The sequence below is a fragment of the Pundamilia nyererei genome, unplaced genomic scaffold (assembly GCF_000239375.1).
Source record: "Pundamilia nyererei isolate P.nyererei 1_Seehausen unplaced genomic scaffold, PunNye1.0 scaffold00034, whole genome shotgun sequence".
NCBI classification, from domain to species: domain Eukaryota; kingdom Metazoa; phylum Chordata; class Actinopteri; order Cichliformes; family Cichlidae; genus Pundamilia; species Pundamilia nyererei.
Window position 1 is genome coordinate 875,687 of NW_005187435.1, and position 14,585 is coordinate 890,271.

General features: G+C 38.5%; 1 protein-coding gene across 3 annotated transcripts in view; it reads right to left on the reverse strand.

Annotated features, from left to right (window-relative positions):
• Window positions 1–2,534: 2,534 nt before the first annotated feature.
• rnf207a (ring finger protein 207a) overlaps window positions 2,535–14,585 on the reverse strand; it is an 18,871-nt gene continuing 6,820 nt past the window's right edge. For all 3 annotated transcript variants that reach the window (XM_005729666.1, XM_005729667.1, XM_005729665.1), the window contains 13 exons: window positions 14,383–14,458; window positions 13,357–13,482; window positions 12,563–12,609; window positions 11,288–11,360; window positions 9,958–10,026; window positions 9,544–9,612; window positions 8,480–8,586; window positions 5,684–5,861; window positions 4,963–5,148; window positions 4,643–4,694; window positions 4,440–4,557; window positions 3,807–3,899; window positions 2,535–3,308 (listed from right to left, as the gene is read on the reverse strand). In XM_005729666.1, the coding sequence (XP_005729723.1) occupies window positions 3,182–3,308; window positions 3,807–3,899; window positions 4,440–4,557; window positions 4,643–4,694; window positions 4,963–5,148; window positions 5,684–5,861; window positions 8,480–8,586; window positions 9,544–9,612; window positions 9,958–10,026; window positions 11,288–11,360; window positions 12,563–12,609; window positions 13,357–13,482; window positions 14,383–14,458 (1,321 nt within the window). In that variant the 3' untranslated portion in view covers window positions 2,535–3,181. The remainder of the gene's footprint in view (window positions 3,309–3,806; window positions 3,900–4,439; window positions 4,558–4,642; window positions 4,695–4,962; window positions 5,149–5,683; window positions 5,862–8,479; window positions 8,587–9,543; window positions 9,613–9,957; window positions 10,027–11,287; window positions 11,361–12,562; window positions 12,610–13,356; window positions 13,483–14,382; window positions 14,459–14,585) is intronic.

Here is a 14,585-nt window from a genome sequence, read left to right on the forward strand (position 1 = left end):
GCAAGACTATAAGACACTCAATGTTTCATAACAGAGACATGTTTTTATATTCACTTTAAAAATCATCAAGACTGGTTGGTATCCTGGTAACAAAGTCCAATATCTGTGAACTTCACTAAAACATTTGATCTAATTTACGAGGGAAAAAAAGAGTAAAGAAAGTTGTGGCCATCAGGTGTAACCATGTGACCCTTATATCAAACTTCGAAGGAAAACTCTTACAAGCTTAAATGAAAAAACCAAATGGTCTTTGATTTTTCTCAGCGTTTGATTTTATTATCTCTAAGATCTTTCTATATATACAAATGTAACGCACTAATTTAGCAATCTGTGCTTAGAAATGCTTAATCTCAAGTGGTCATGTGACTTCTTCTGGACACTGTTTTAAACTGCCCAACTTGAAAAACTAGCTTCCTGGTGAGTAGATGACTAGTAGATAACTGGTGAGTCCGACCTCCAAAAAACATGAAAGTGACCAAAAATAATTCTTCTTCCTCCTCCTTGTCCTCCTCCCTTTAGGGCTCACCACAGTGGATCATCTCTACATGTCCTAAAATCCTAATACTGAGGCTCTGAAATGTGGAGAAACCATCTTTTATATATAGTCTATGCTTTAATCTTACAGAATATTCAAATATTCTCACTACGCAGGCTGCCATACCCTTTTCCAACTCAACTAGGTTACACTACAAGCCTCAGACATGGAGATATTACTCTTCTTATCTAGATCTCCACTAGAAAGTCTGTTAATAATTTTCCTAAAATGTTTATTCCTTTAACATTTCACTGGGACCAAGTATTACAGTCAGATTAATGTGTAATTTATTAGGGCAGTCCAAGGGCATCAGTGCCTGAACAGACTTCCCATGACTGTGATTCAGAAGCAGGTATTCTTATTTATTTATTTCTGTTAACTTGTTAATCCTTTGTGGAAAATTTCCATTGCTCTCATATGATCTTTGTAACTGTAATCCATTCAAATATAATAGCACATTTGAACAAATTAACCTGTCAAACCATTTCCAGCCAGCTAATTTTTAGAGCTAATTAGAGTTATGTTTTCATATTAAGTGCACTTCTGTATGCAGCATAATTAAGACTTTTAACTGTATTTTCACCCTCATTATAAAACCATGTGGTTTTATTCTTAATCTGCTCTATTTGCACTAACTGCATTCATCTTATTGTCATACATTTAAATTTCTTCCCTGACCCAATTTCTCCTGAATCATTAAACTTTCATTTTATCTTTTCCTTCTCTTCCATCTTTAATGCTTTTTTTCTCAATTACATGTTGATTAGGGTTTGAACATTTAAAAAATGGAGTTGTGAAGGCAGCATATCCTGTTAGTGTCTATACGAGCACTTCCAGTAAAATAAATGGCACAGAGGAGTGCTCTGTCATTTGCAGTCAAAAGAGAGCCATCTCTCTTTAAACTTTCCATCCAAATGTGGTATTAATGCCCCTCAAAAATATTGATTTTTTTTTTTCATGATGTAAAATGGCCTTTGGTTTTACCCCCCGCCCAACCTACAGTAGGTGAGGAAGCACAACTCTTAGGGGGAGAGAGAGAATAATGAATAGTGAACATGAGCCTTGTATTTGGATGAGTGCAGATGATGAATGACCAGAGGGAGGAAGTACAGGACCAGAGCAGAAGCACAGCCATTTGTTACTCTGCTGTCACAAATGTATTTTTAATGAATTTGCACCTCTGACTCTTCTGCAGAGCAAGACTGTTCCTTAAGGCCAATGTGACCCCAATATTTCCTCTGAAGTGGTGGCTCTGAATGAACCCACTTTAGCTTCTCCGGTGTAATGTAAATAACCTTGTCCTTCTGTTTGCTCAAACCATCAGTCTGGCTCCTCATTATTATCCGTACCTGTGCCCAGAATAGTTTCTGTGCTGGTAGCAGGTGTGGAGGTTTCACCTTGAATTACTACTTAGTGTGAAGCTCTATATTACTCAACTATGTTGTTTTTCTTGGCAGATTAAAAGTCCTTTGAAACAACATCATTTACACTCCTTGACGGTCTCACCTAAAGTGATTTAAAATTCAAATTGTTCTGGTAATATACTGCGTGGAAGCCCCTGTAGATCACCCAGCTTTTTCAGTGAAATGTAAATACTTTCATAAGCCAAGTCTTTTCAGTTTTGTCATGGGATTTGTTTAACATGCCAGCGTGATTAATTAAGAAAAGATACAAGGGAGAAAGAAGGGCAGGAGAACAAGTAACAGTGTAAAAGTTTTCTACCGCTTTCCTGCAGGGCAAACACCTTAAAGCATGCCGCTGACACTTATCTGTGATGAAGTCCAGAGGCAAACCAAGAGGAATATATTTCATGCTGCACTACTGAAAGCCTTAGTTGGCTGGCATATTGGGGATGAGTATGATGTTGGAAAAAGCTAGCAGGAGATGGAGGTTAAGGCAAGGCCAGTAACATTCACACACCTCTGCCATTACAGCTCTTCTGCTTTTTGCATGTGGATGTTGAAACTGCAGGCAAAAAAAAAAAAAGCTCCACACACAATCCTGGAATAGACTGCCTCATTTTACGTTACGCCGACGCACGAGATGATACACATGACACACATCAACATGTGACCTCAGCTGACACCAAGAATGACACACACATCATTGCATTTGCTGTGTTTCATCTGTGCTGTCACGCCGGTTCAACGGTCTTCTGGGTAATCGGACCCAGGCAGTCATCCATCATCAGCCTCCACAGGAAATGTTTTATGCAAAGAATAGATACCAGAAAATGCAATTCCACACACCGTAAAAAAAACAACCAGACAGAGCGATAATTCACAGTCTCAGTGTACTCATCATTCTAACAGCAACAACACAAACAGAGCAACAAAAGGCAATCCAGAAACGCCACCTTATTCACTTTTGTTAATGAATCCCATGACAGCTCTTTATGATATTGTTGTATTTGTCCACATTGAATAAGGAGGTCCTGTAAGTCAGGCTCTGACAGGTGTGAGTCCTTGGCCTCCGTGTACATCCACTTAGTGTCAATCCCAGCGCTCACCTTGGAGCTGTTGACAGCTTCCTGCTGCTGAGAAAATGTCATGGTGTGGACAGCCATGAGAGTCACATCCCATCCTGTGCATGTCATGGCTGAATTAAAGCACGCTGGTGCAATGAGTTGGTGTTTATGAAGGCATCTCATTGCCGCTGGACGCCTCTGTGGGGCCCCTCTGCCTGCCTGTACGGCGGGTCTTGACAGGATTCTCCCTCGAGCATCAGTGGGCGGCTGTTCTTGTCTCTGTCTTTGACACAAGTCTGGTTGTCACTGTGAATGAAAATAAATGACAATGCTCACCGTAAAACCAAACACATAAATCTTTTTGATGCCAGTGACTACATCTAACAGCATATATTACAACATTTCGGGTGAACATAAACAGAAATACAGATAATTGTTTGATTTTTACTTTTATATGTCATTCTAATAAGAGTGATGAAACAAGACAAACATTTAAATGTTTCTTGTGTGTGTGTGTGTGGGGGGGGGGGTTAGTTCTACAAATGAACAAAAAAAACACAAACCCCACACAAAAAGTTCCCTCAATCACTCAAACCTTTGCATCAAAGGCAGAAAAAAATCCTCAGAGACTGAAGAATTTTTCCTGAGGTTTGAAGTCCTTAAATTAAAGTACATATAATCTCTTATTCACAAAACAAACAAAATCTTTCATGCTGTGTGGCAGCTCTTTTATTCTAGCTGACAGTTTCTACTATGAGTCTTCAGCTAGAGAAACCCTCTGTTAATCACAGCAAATATCAATACCTTTCTTGACAGTCTTTTGTCATTGTGCTGTCTTCATAGATTTTTAGCATCGTCTCGGTGCGGTCATCGAGGTGCTCTTTGGGCCCTTGAAACCTGCGAGACACATTTTAAGAGATGATTACCAAAAAAAATCACACACAAACACAACATAACTCTAGCCACAGCCTTTCCTAATAAGCCTGTTTGTTTCTTTAAAAAAAAAATAGGTCACAAATGTTTTGCATGTAGTGGGGATAAAGATACACGTCTACATTCACTGTGAATAAATGTCAAGGTTTTGCATTAGTATGTGTGTCCAATACTTTATATTTTAGGAGATCGTGCTCTCTGTCTTTATGTAATCACTGAATCATTGCACCCAGACATTTCTTGCATAAATTTGTGGATGAAAGACTTTTATGGACATTGTGTTACTTTCACTCTTTATAATTTACTTACTTTCTGAAAGCTGATTATTTTTGGTGGAGCTTTCGTGTTTGAGTAACGAGGCTGTATCGTGTTGTATTTCAAAATAAAAACTTTATAGTTGGGGGCTGTTTTTTGCGGCAGATTGATCCAAACTTTGTTAACTATCAGTGAGAGCTGCCTCTGTGTTGCCAGACATTGTAGTCATCCACTTTCTTAATACAACACCTGGGCTCAAGTCTCTCTTTCACTTTAGCAATGGACAGGATGTAGGGGCTGATCTGTCTAGCGATGGTGGTGAGGTAAGAGTTCTCCTGCTTCAGCTGCATCAGGTCCTGAAGCTGGGCTGCAGTCAGTAAACAAAGTTAATTAGACCTATTAAAAAAAGATTCTTTAAATTTGAATTTTCGTTGTCATTATTGGGGACAAACCTTCATAGATCTCCTGCTCATTCGTGACCCTCTGAAAAGTCTCATCCCACATCTGCAAAGAAAAGGTGCAAAGTAAGCTGATTCTCACAGAGCAAAATGTTGCAGGAACTGCAGTTGGTTCACTCAAGGGATACATTGGCATTTGCAGTTTTCTCTTTTCTTCTGTTTGCATTCCCTGTAGTCTACATTTATGACAAATGGGTGAAAACTAGCTTGTTAATATGTAATATTTAGCTAGAGGTACCAATCAAGCACACATGTTGATAGGTTTTAATCAGAAGTGCCAGAACATACTAAATGTCAGGTATCACTCGGCGCACCTCTTCAAACATGACTCTCATAGTTTCTACTGTGGAGTACTGGGCAGCTATCTGACTGTCAATGTGTAGCGATCTGTCCAGGATCTCCCCCATTTTATCTGTGTTGATGATGGAGTGGTGCTTGGTCAAATCTCTGTGCAGCTCCTGGACCTGGTCCTTCAGATTCTGCATCTCTGTCTGCAGAGACTATAAACACACAGACATGCACATATATAGGGCAACCTGTAAGAACTTTCCTTCAAAATGATGGGTGTACAGATGCCTGTGAAGTGCAGCTGAGCATGAAAAACTTACTGCTCACTACACAAGTTGAAAATGATCTCCTGGTGGAATTTATGCTGCTGTGTTTCACTGCTTTACTTTGTGGGCTCCTCGCGTACTGTTGCGTATCTCAGTGCATCCAAATTCAGGTGATTTATAAAGTAAATATAAAACGGTAAAATATTTCATTTATCTTCATAACTAATATACCCTATTTTCTACTGATTACAAAAGCCTACTAAAAACAACAAAACATCTTTTTTTATATTTAAGTAGCTGTAAGATGATGGTTCTCTTGTAACCATCATCTTAAGAAAAGAAGCACCTTTAAACCTCTTACACTTTGGTGTAAGTATAATTAATTGTGCAAACTAAAATATTTTTGGGCCTAAGAATTGGGTAATTACCACAAATCCTGAAGGTGAATCCACAATATTACAGGTCACACATATCAGCTCACCCTGTAGGCGTTCTCATAATTGCGGCAGTGCTCGGTGAAGGGTGTTTCCCTGCCCTCGGCCAAAAGAACCTTAGTGCAGATGTTGCGGTGAGAGGTGGGCCTTCGCCCAAACGCCGAGCCCAGGGGCATCTCACTGAGCGACGGGGAGCGACAAGACACAGTGAGAGGGGACTGGAGCCTGAAGAGACAGGACAAAATATATTACCACAATATCTTATATTAAAAACAAAATTCTATTCTTAACAGTCAAATTAGTTAATAAGTCAAAACCTATAATATGTTTACATAATTTATTATAGATTTTGTGTGTTTTGGTGAAATAATTAAATCAAAAACTGTGCCAGAAAGTCAAGAGAATCTGGAACCTTTACAAAATTTACTACATGCAAATATAGTCCATTTTTGGTTCTGTTTCTCTTTCATTCATATTCAAAATGTATAAGTTAGACTAATTTATAAAGTCTCCCCTTTGCTTCTTCTTCCATGGTACTTTGTAAGCCGTGCAGATTGTAACTCAAAGTTTTAAACATGTAACCTCATCAGTCACTTAGATTTATTATTGTAAGGTCTACCTTCCAATATAAAGCACCTTGAGGTGACTGTTGTTGTGATTTGGCGCTGTATAAATAAAACTGAATTGGATTTAGAAAGTATGAAAGTACAGATATGTAAGCTACCAAAATCAAGTATCCACTATATCTCACTAATGTCTTTGGTGACAAACATACATTTTTACATTTTCTTTCCATAAAATACTGCAAAATTTGGACAAAGCAGACCATCTGCTGCTGTTCATATTAAAAACTAACCACAGAAAAAACGACAGACAGCGACAGTAAATCCGCAGAGGCACTGTTTCGAAGTTGTCACTATCATGAGTGCGGTCATGAGTAAATCAACATAACTGCTGTCACTCAAAAGAGTAGCGTCTTATTGTCATCACTTCTCTGAAAGTATAAAGGTATGCAAGCACAGCATGTGGTAGCGCAACTAAACCTGCTTTTATCTGGGTCCTGGTAGGACCATAATTTTGGCTTCATGCCTAAAACAGCATAAACAACCAGAAAGGCGTTTTGTGGTGGGTGAGGTGTGAATGGATTACTCTCACGTTCCCATCTCCAAAAATCCAGGCTGTGTCTCAACACAGCTGATTAAAGACTTTGACAGTACTAAAGCAGCAGCATTCTTTGCATGAAAGAACTTACATGTACGACTTCACTGAGCTTCTGTTCTGTGAAATTATGATAAAAATAGGGCCAGCCAGCTGGCTGTCCACCAATCCCTGCTTGCATTGCATCCTGCATTAGAAGCTTTCAGACACAACAGCACATTCAGCTGAGTAACAGGCTACACCATGTGGGTGTTATTTTGAACTACCATATGGTAAAGAAAAGCTCATTTATTCCTCTGTTTCTGAATTGAGGTACAAAGTGAAGTTCGAAGACTGATCAGTCAAGCACCTTGTGTAACCGCTGCCATCCTAGAGCGCCACAGGCTTCAATGGAAATGTACCCACGAGTGCTAAAGCCAGGCTCTGATTCATAAACAAATTTAGTCAAATCTACACAGCAGTGGTGACTTAAAGATAACTCCAAAAGTTAAATAAATATTCTGGGCTTACAATGCAAGTTAAGGTATATGTTATATACTCAAAAAGAAAAGAAATTACCTGCAACCTGGTGGCCTCTTACTCCTGCCTCTTTGTCCAGAGCTGATGCAACAGCAAACTTGTCTGAAACATGTATTTCTCTGTCTGCTCTACACGTTATCCTCTGAACATCCAGCCCCTGTCCTCCCAGTAGTGACGCCAGTTAAAGACTTCGCCCGTGCTAAAACAGTGACATCAACGGTCTGGAACAAAACGGTCGGGCGGCCCCTGCGTGCCAACTTACAGATGAATCCGAGAGAGTTCTGTGAAACCGGGATAAAAATAGTGCCAGGCGGCCGACTGACCACCAATCCCTACCTACTTTGCATCTTGCATTGGCAGGGCGTTAACTAAATTGCAAAGGAGAGTTGTCAGTATGTTGGCATTAGTGGGTGGGCTTAAGGACCTGTGAACAGTTGCGAGACACTGATGTGGAAAGAAAATGATCAGGGGAGTTTGTGTATGTGGATAATGACATAAAGCAAAACAAGAGAAGACTGAACTCTTCGTATTTTTATGGGTAGCGGCGTGTGTCATTGTAATGTAATTACAATGTATAATTAATTTTATTTCATATTTTACTATTGAGAAGCACTTTGGTGTACCTCTGGTCTATAAATGTGCTATATAAATAAAGTATCGATTGATTGATGTGTCATATTTACTGTTGACTTAGTATGATTACAGCTTGAGGAAAAAAAGAGAAAAAAAACACTGTGCAGGAACTGTGAGCACGTGCAACCACTCATGCATCTTTCTCCTGAATGTTATCTGGCCACGGCACAACCAGACCTTTTTAATACAGGACGAAGGGCCTCCTGTCCAGCCTCCACACGACAAGGTGAGTTACATAAATATATCAGCGTACAGAGCTTACAGACAGATGAAATAACTGCCATAGTGGCAGTCAGCACGGCGCCTCCTTTTGTCTCACTGCAGTCCATGTGCACTTGCAAAACATTTGGGGATTTTGAGTTTGGATGCTTCACAAGTGTGAAATTTTCTGCCCAGACTTTTGTTTACTTGGAAGAATACAAAAGATGCCGTGGAAATATTCAGTTGGTGAAAGAACAATGTAAAAATAAAACTCACAGGAAGGGATCAGTTAGTGATTACATTTAAAGTGGTTCTAAGCCAAATGATCTTACCGTATTGCAGCACTTGTGGAACCAGTGACAGAAGGAGGGCAGCGTGGTCCTATCTGCAGCAGAGGCTCTAGACAGCGAGCAAACTCACTTCTGTACTCTGTGTTGATCTAATGGAGAGCAGAGATAATGTCACTCAGCCTTATTCGGGTTAAAAAAAAGAAATAAATAGCACAAAGTACAAAGAAATATCAAAAAAAGTACTTTAAGATTATACAACTTATTTGAAAATGCATCTGTGGATAATACAATCATAACACCCATGTCCCCATCATAGATTTTTTTTTATATGAGATATATTTGTTAGCATGTATCTGTTGCTTTAAATATTACGATTACAGATATAGAGACACAAATGGCAGAAACACTGCAGATATATTTTCTCGTAGACACACCTCCTGCTGTCTGCTTTGCTGATTGGATTTAAGAGATTAAAAATTATGCGAATCTTCACCAAAACAGGAAATGTCTTTTGAGTTCACGAATCTACATACTGAAGCTCTCCAGTTGCCTTAAGATGATTAAATGCCTCACCCAAGAAGTGTTACATATTTCTTTTTGCTTTCCTAGATTATAATCTATCTGTTTAACCAAGTGGCTTTTAATAATAAGTTTTAATAGCTCTTCCTGTATGAGTGATGTTTATTGCTGTCTGCAGCATTTATGTTATGTATTTCCACATATAACACAAAAACATCTTAGCCTTGCTTGCTGGAGTGTACTTACTTAGTCCTTTGCTATGTTTAGTGTGCCGATGTAAAATTCTGGGTAATTTGTTAGCCCATGTTTTGTTCTGATTCATTTATCGTGTGTCCTCTGTGCTTCTGTCGTTTTGCCAGCTATTTCTCTTCCTTATTTAATCTGTTGCATTAAGCTATCAGAGATCCACAGACAAACTGTGTTGTGTCGCTTACTAATAAACAAATATAGTGCACGTTAAAAGGCCAAAAACATTATATAAAAGAAAAAGTAGTTCTGACTAAAAAAGAATAACAACTAAAGGCTCCAGTGGATCGCTTTCTCAGTGTAACCTTTTCTATGTCTGAATGAATGCTGTTCCTACTTACTTTGCTGCTCTGCACTGGTTTCAGTCGATGAGGGAGCTTCACAATCCTCTTCAGCCTCTCCATGAGTTGCTGTGTATGCAAGAACATCCAGGTGTGATTCAGTGACCTGTTTAACCTCCCCAAGACACTGTGGACCTCATCTATTTAAAAGCCTATTCAGTGCAGCTAATACTGCAACTTTTCTCTTGCCAAGAAAACTTCCCCACAAAGAGCAGAGCCCTTTGTGTACGCAGCAGACAGGGCAATCTCCTGTTATTAATCCATGCTTCTTCTTCCATACTCACTCATTCACTGTTACTTTTGTACATCTTATACTGAAGGGCTGTTTTACTTTATTGCAAAAAATACTAAAATACTTTCAAAATTATGGACATGGATCACAGCTTCTGTTCACCCAGTTTTTGCTATACTTACATAGCCCATATCCAAAAACTCAAACTTGTTAGCCGAGCTGAGGAAGGCTGAACAGGTGACAAGGTGGACCTTTAAGGATGAAAAGTTAAAGATTAGAGTAAAAAAAAAACAGATGCAAGAAGAAGAAATTTGCAAATGTATACAGATCTATATAACACAAATCTACTGAAATAACCTATTAGCTGTTTTGTTTTTTACTGTTGCTTTCATTGGCTGCTTGATTTGTTTTTGAAACATAAACTGTTTTGTTAAGTTAAAAAAAAAAGAAGGTGCAATGGGATGAAATTCTAACCCAGAATGTTTAAAAAGAGAAACCCAGAGCCTTAACAGTCGAAGAATTTTCCCAGTTCAGATACAGTTAAACACGAGTAGTTCCTTGTTGTAAAAAATAGTGATGTATTGTTTACTTTATAATCTTTATCGTTTGCTATCAGCTGTTTTGTTACCACCGTACTGTTTTTATTTCTTTATTACTGTTTTCCTTTAGTTTTGTGATGTAATTTTCCATAAACAGATTCTATTTGGTTGGCTTTCACAATATGTGACACGACGTCAGCTTTTACAGCTTTTACCCGAGTTTTTGCACCACAAATTGGAGTGCTGCTGTATTTAGCATTTTAACCACTAAATGTATTATGAAGATGAAATAATAAATAATAATCATCACAACCTTTCTGAATTAATGATTTTAAACATTGTATTACACCATAAAAGTTTACATTACATTTATGTCAATATTTTTGTGCAGATACAGCCTTGATAGTATTAAACTGTATTTATAAAGGAAGGTTTTTGTTGTTGTTTTCTTTACAAGGTTTCTTGTATTTAATTTGTTAGATTGTATCCAGTGCCTTTAAAATGTGACAAGTGTTAATATGTGACCAGGTGGGAGTGATACTCGTCACACAATTGCCACAGCCCAGTGCATGATGGGATTGACACTGAAGGGGCATCTTGTGTATCCACTTAGAAACCTGCAACTTTGATAAAATCTCAGCATTTGATTCATTTGTAACCACAGCTCAACACTGGCTAATTGAATATGTCTCAGTTAAATCAAAACAGATCATAATAAGTTGATTTATTATTAGAATTATATGCAGACAGATTTTTATACTTTATTCACTGCATTATTGCAGTACAATCAGGTAATTCAAGTACTTTTTGCTCATATTTTGCGTTTTTACTCATTCTTTTACTAGTTCTCTTAATTGCGTATTTTTATGTTGTTCTGTGTGTACTCTTAATTTATTAAGGATCCGAGTATTTTCTTTCAAGGTCTGATAGTTGTGGAGAAACAGAAACATTTGTCTACTTTACAGCACTTAACCTGGAGGGTAGGTAGGAGTGCAGTAAGGTGTGACAGTTGCTCCTTCAGTGCTTTCTCCTTCTCTTCATGTTGGCTGCAAACACACAAATGCACAAATATGTAAGACTACACCTTCACATTCACGCTTGCCACAATACACAGAGGAATCAGCTCAGGAGATGCAACCGCAAACAACATACTCCATATTTCCAGGAGCTAATCTATCTGTCTTCTCTTGTAACAAACACACAAGCACAGATGCCGGCTCAGATACACAAAGCCTGACATAAATAGCCTTTAACGCCCTTCCGGGAAGGCAGCCGCTGGCTGGCTTCCAGGCAAGAGGGAGACAGAAAGAGATGGAGGACACCGGCCACAAAAAATCTCATTAAAGATCCCCACAGAGTGCAACTTCATACACTCACCCACTCAAATACATAAAATTGTTCCCATTCAATCATGCACACGTACACATGGAGTGCTTGGAGAGGCGAGCAAAAGTGCTTGCAATGTTTTCCAGACAAAATAAAAACCTGGATAAACACAAATTTAAGTTTGCGAGTTTATCATCAGTTGGTGATAAGCCATTAGTCTTTCATAAATTTTACCTGACGTGCAGTTAATTGAACCAACGTACTAATTAGCTGCAACAGTGGCATTTAATCAAAGTTTACTGATTCTAATATAAATCTATTTGTAATTATTTTCGTGGCATAGAGTCAATGTTAAATAGTTTGAGAAACAAAAGTTCTGCACAAGCAAGCAGCTAAAAAGTAAATAGCAAAGTGGGAAAGAAAAGATAATATTCTCAAGACAGTGTATTATATATTTTCACTTGACCCATCAGTCGTCGTAAATATGTTCTGTTATAATGCAAAATGTAGAAAATCTACAGACAGCTTCTAGGCTTTCCCGGAGCAGTTGCTTTTGTTGATATTATAGACTTCAGTAAGTCTGTGATTTACATATCATTTATTTGTTTTCCAACACTTTTCAGTTAGCCTTATTTTCATTGAATGGATGCAGACACACATATAATCCGACTGAAGTGGTTTAAATTCAGCTCCATGCTTTGATGAAAATCCAAGAAAAGGTGTTCGGTGCAGACAGAGATTATTCCAGAGCAAACAGGGCACTGCTATTTATCACCCTGTGCACAATGCAGCATGATACAATGGAAAAGGGTACCAAGTCATACAGTGACAGTGGATAATGGCATTCAGCTTCGTAAATATTATGACACAAACTGTGTGGAACAATGTAAGAAAGCTAACTCTTTATAAATGTGGTTTTTACCTTTGAGCTGCTTTTAACAGGATCTTCTTCCTCTCTTCTAGTTTTTCCTGTCAGATCAGAAAAGAGAAAACAGACTCTTTTATCCACCGTAAAATAGCCTTGAGGTCTCTAACATTAATTTTCAACATGTAAAATCCACAGTGTGCTTTCTGTTCTGTTTGATTGTGCATTTTGCAAATAAAATTCACTCTTCTCTCACAATTAGGTTAACAGAGACATCCAGTGGCCAAGCAGTGCTAATGGTGCCAGAATGTGCCATGTGTTATTTCTGTGAAGAAGATGATTAAGGCAGATGGTTAAATCTAAGCAAACTATCTGACAGCCATTCAGTTAGTCCAGATTAGTCCACTTCTCTGCAACTAATTTAATCTAAGCAGACCTGACACATTAAATCCTGGTAACCCAATGGATCATGTGAACATAATAAAAACATTTGGTGTTAGAGATGATCTCTGCATTCACTTTAAACCCAAAAATATTTCTATAGACAGAAGTTTAGAGACAGTTGGATCTTTTTCCAGTAAACAATTTTAAGATTCAAAGAAGAGAACAGGGCAATAACCCTTTTTCTAAAGCTAAGGGATCATTTTAACATCTTTACACCTCACCACACCTGTCATCACAGCGCCTGTTGTGGTTACAGTGTTTAAACATTCTGATGCATCATCATCAGAGCTAGACTCAAACACTGTCAACACATTCAAATAAATATTTGTGTACGCAGTTTTCTTTTCCTACAGTTGGCTGGAGAGGATAAACAACAGCAGCTGAATAAAATCGGATCAATATGTGACCTGCAAACTGTTGAACAGACTGCAGATTGCGTTCTCTTCTTCCTCCACGTTCAGACACACTTCTCCTAGCATAGCTCTCAGCAGAAGGATCGCCTCTCCAGTTGAAGTTTGCAGTTCCTTTACCACCTACAGAGGGAAAAGAGCGCTTGGTGACAATCGTGAGCTTTTTAACAACTTAATGAATGGGAATCATCTTTTATTTCAGGGAATGCAAGATCGTTCAATTGATTGTAGCACTTGATTGTACAGATATACTTAATAAAGTCCTTGAGATTTGGACTGGTTTAGTGTAGCTGTTTTTTTTATTGCCCAGTTCCAGGTAGAGCACACAAAACACAACAACCGCCCTTATTTCTGAAATATGTCCCCAAGCACCTTCAAGCCTGAGGACATGGTTTCTCAGCCAGGCTGGGGATCGGACCTGAGGCAAGAGGAGTTTGGAGTTAAAGTATCTTCAGGTTTTGTTAATATGTGAAGGAAGAATAGAGCAGCAGACTGATAAGACCTCTACTCACAGTAGAGCCTGTGCACCTCCTGATCCAATGGTAGTTTTGATATCTGACTAGGATCTTATGAACCAGAACATAAGAGATGATGTCTCTCAGATGCCTTGATGAAAACATCTCTTTACAGTCTTAGTTATGATGGTGGAGGCGTGTTACAGGGAAGATAGAGGTCTGAGGAACTATGCTTGAAGTGCTTGTCCTGTAATCTGGACCAGGATAAGTGGCAAAAAATGGATGGACATACTGGAAATACTTTATTACTTGAAAATGTCACATATATGACTCTACAGTTCTATAGACTTTGGGCATGCAAGCTTTTCTTGGTAAGCCCAAAAAATGGGCAGTCAAATAGAAGCACAAATTAAAATGTTATTTTAACGAGCTAAACAAATTTTGGGAACACCTGCACCGCATCTCACATTATTATCAACACTTCATAGTACCTGAATTATTCATAATGCTTTCTTTTTTTTGCCTTGAGTGTCATGAATATGTAGATGAACAAACAGGACTCTCTCACCAGCACAGCTTGGTCCAACATCTCACACCCCTGCATGTAAGCAGTTTCAATATCAATGCAGTGACTCCGACTCTCCCTGGGGAAAAACAAAAACACACCTGAATTAGCATAGAGAAGAGAAGAGAAGAGAAGAGAAGAGAAGAGAAGAGAAGAGAAGAGAAGAGAAGAGAAGAGAAGAGAAGAGAAGAGAAGAGAAGAGAAGA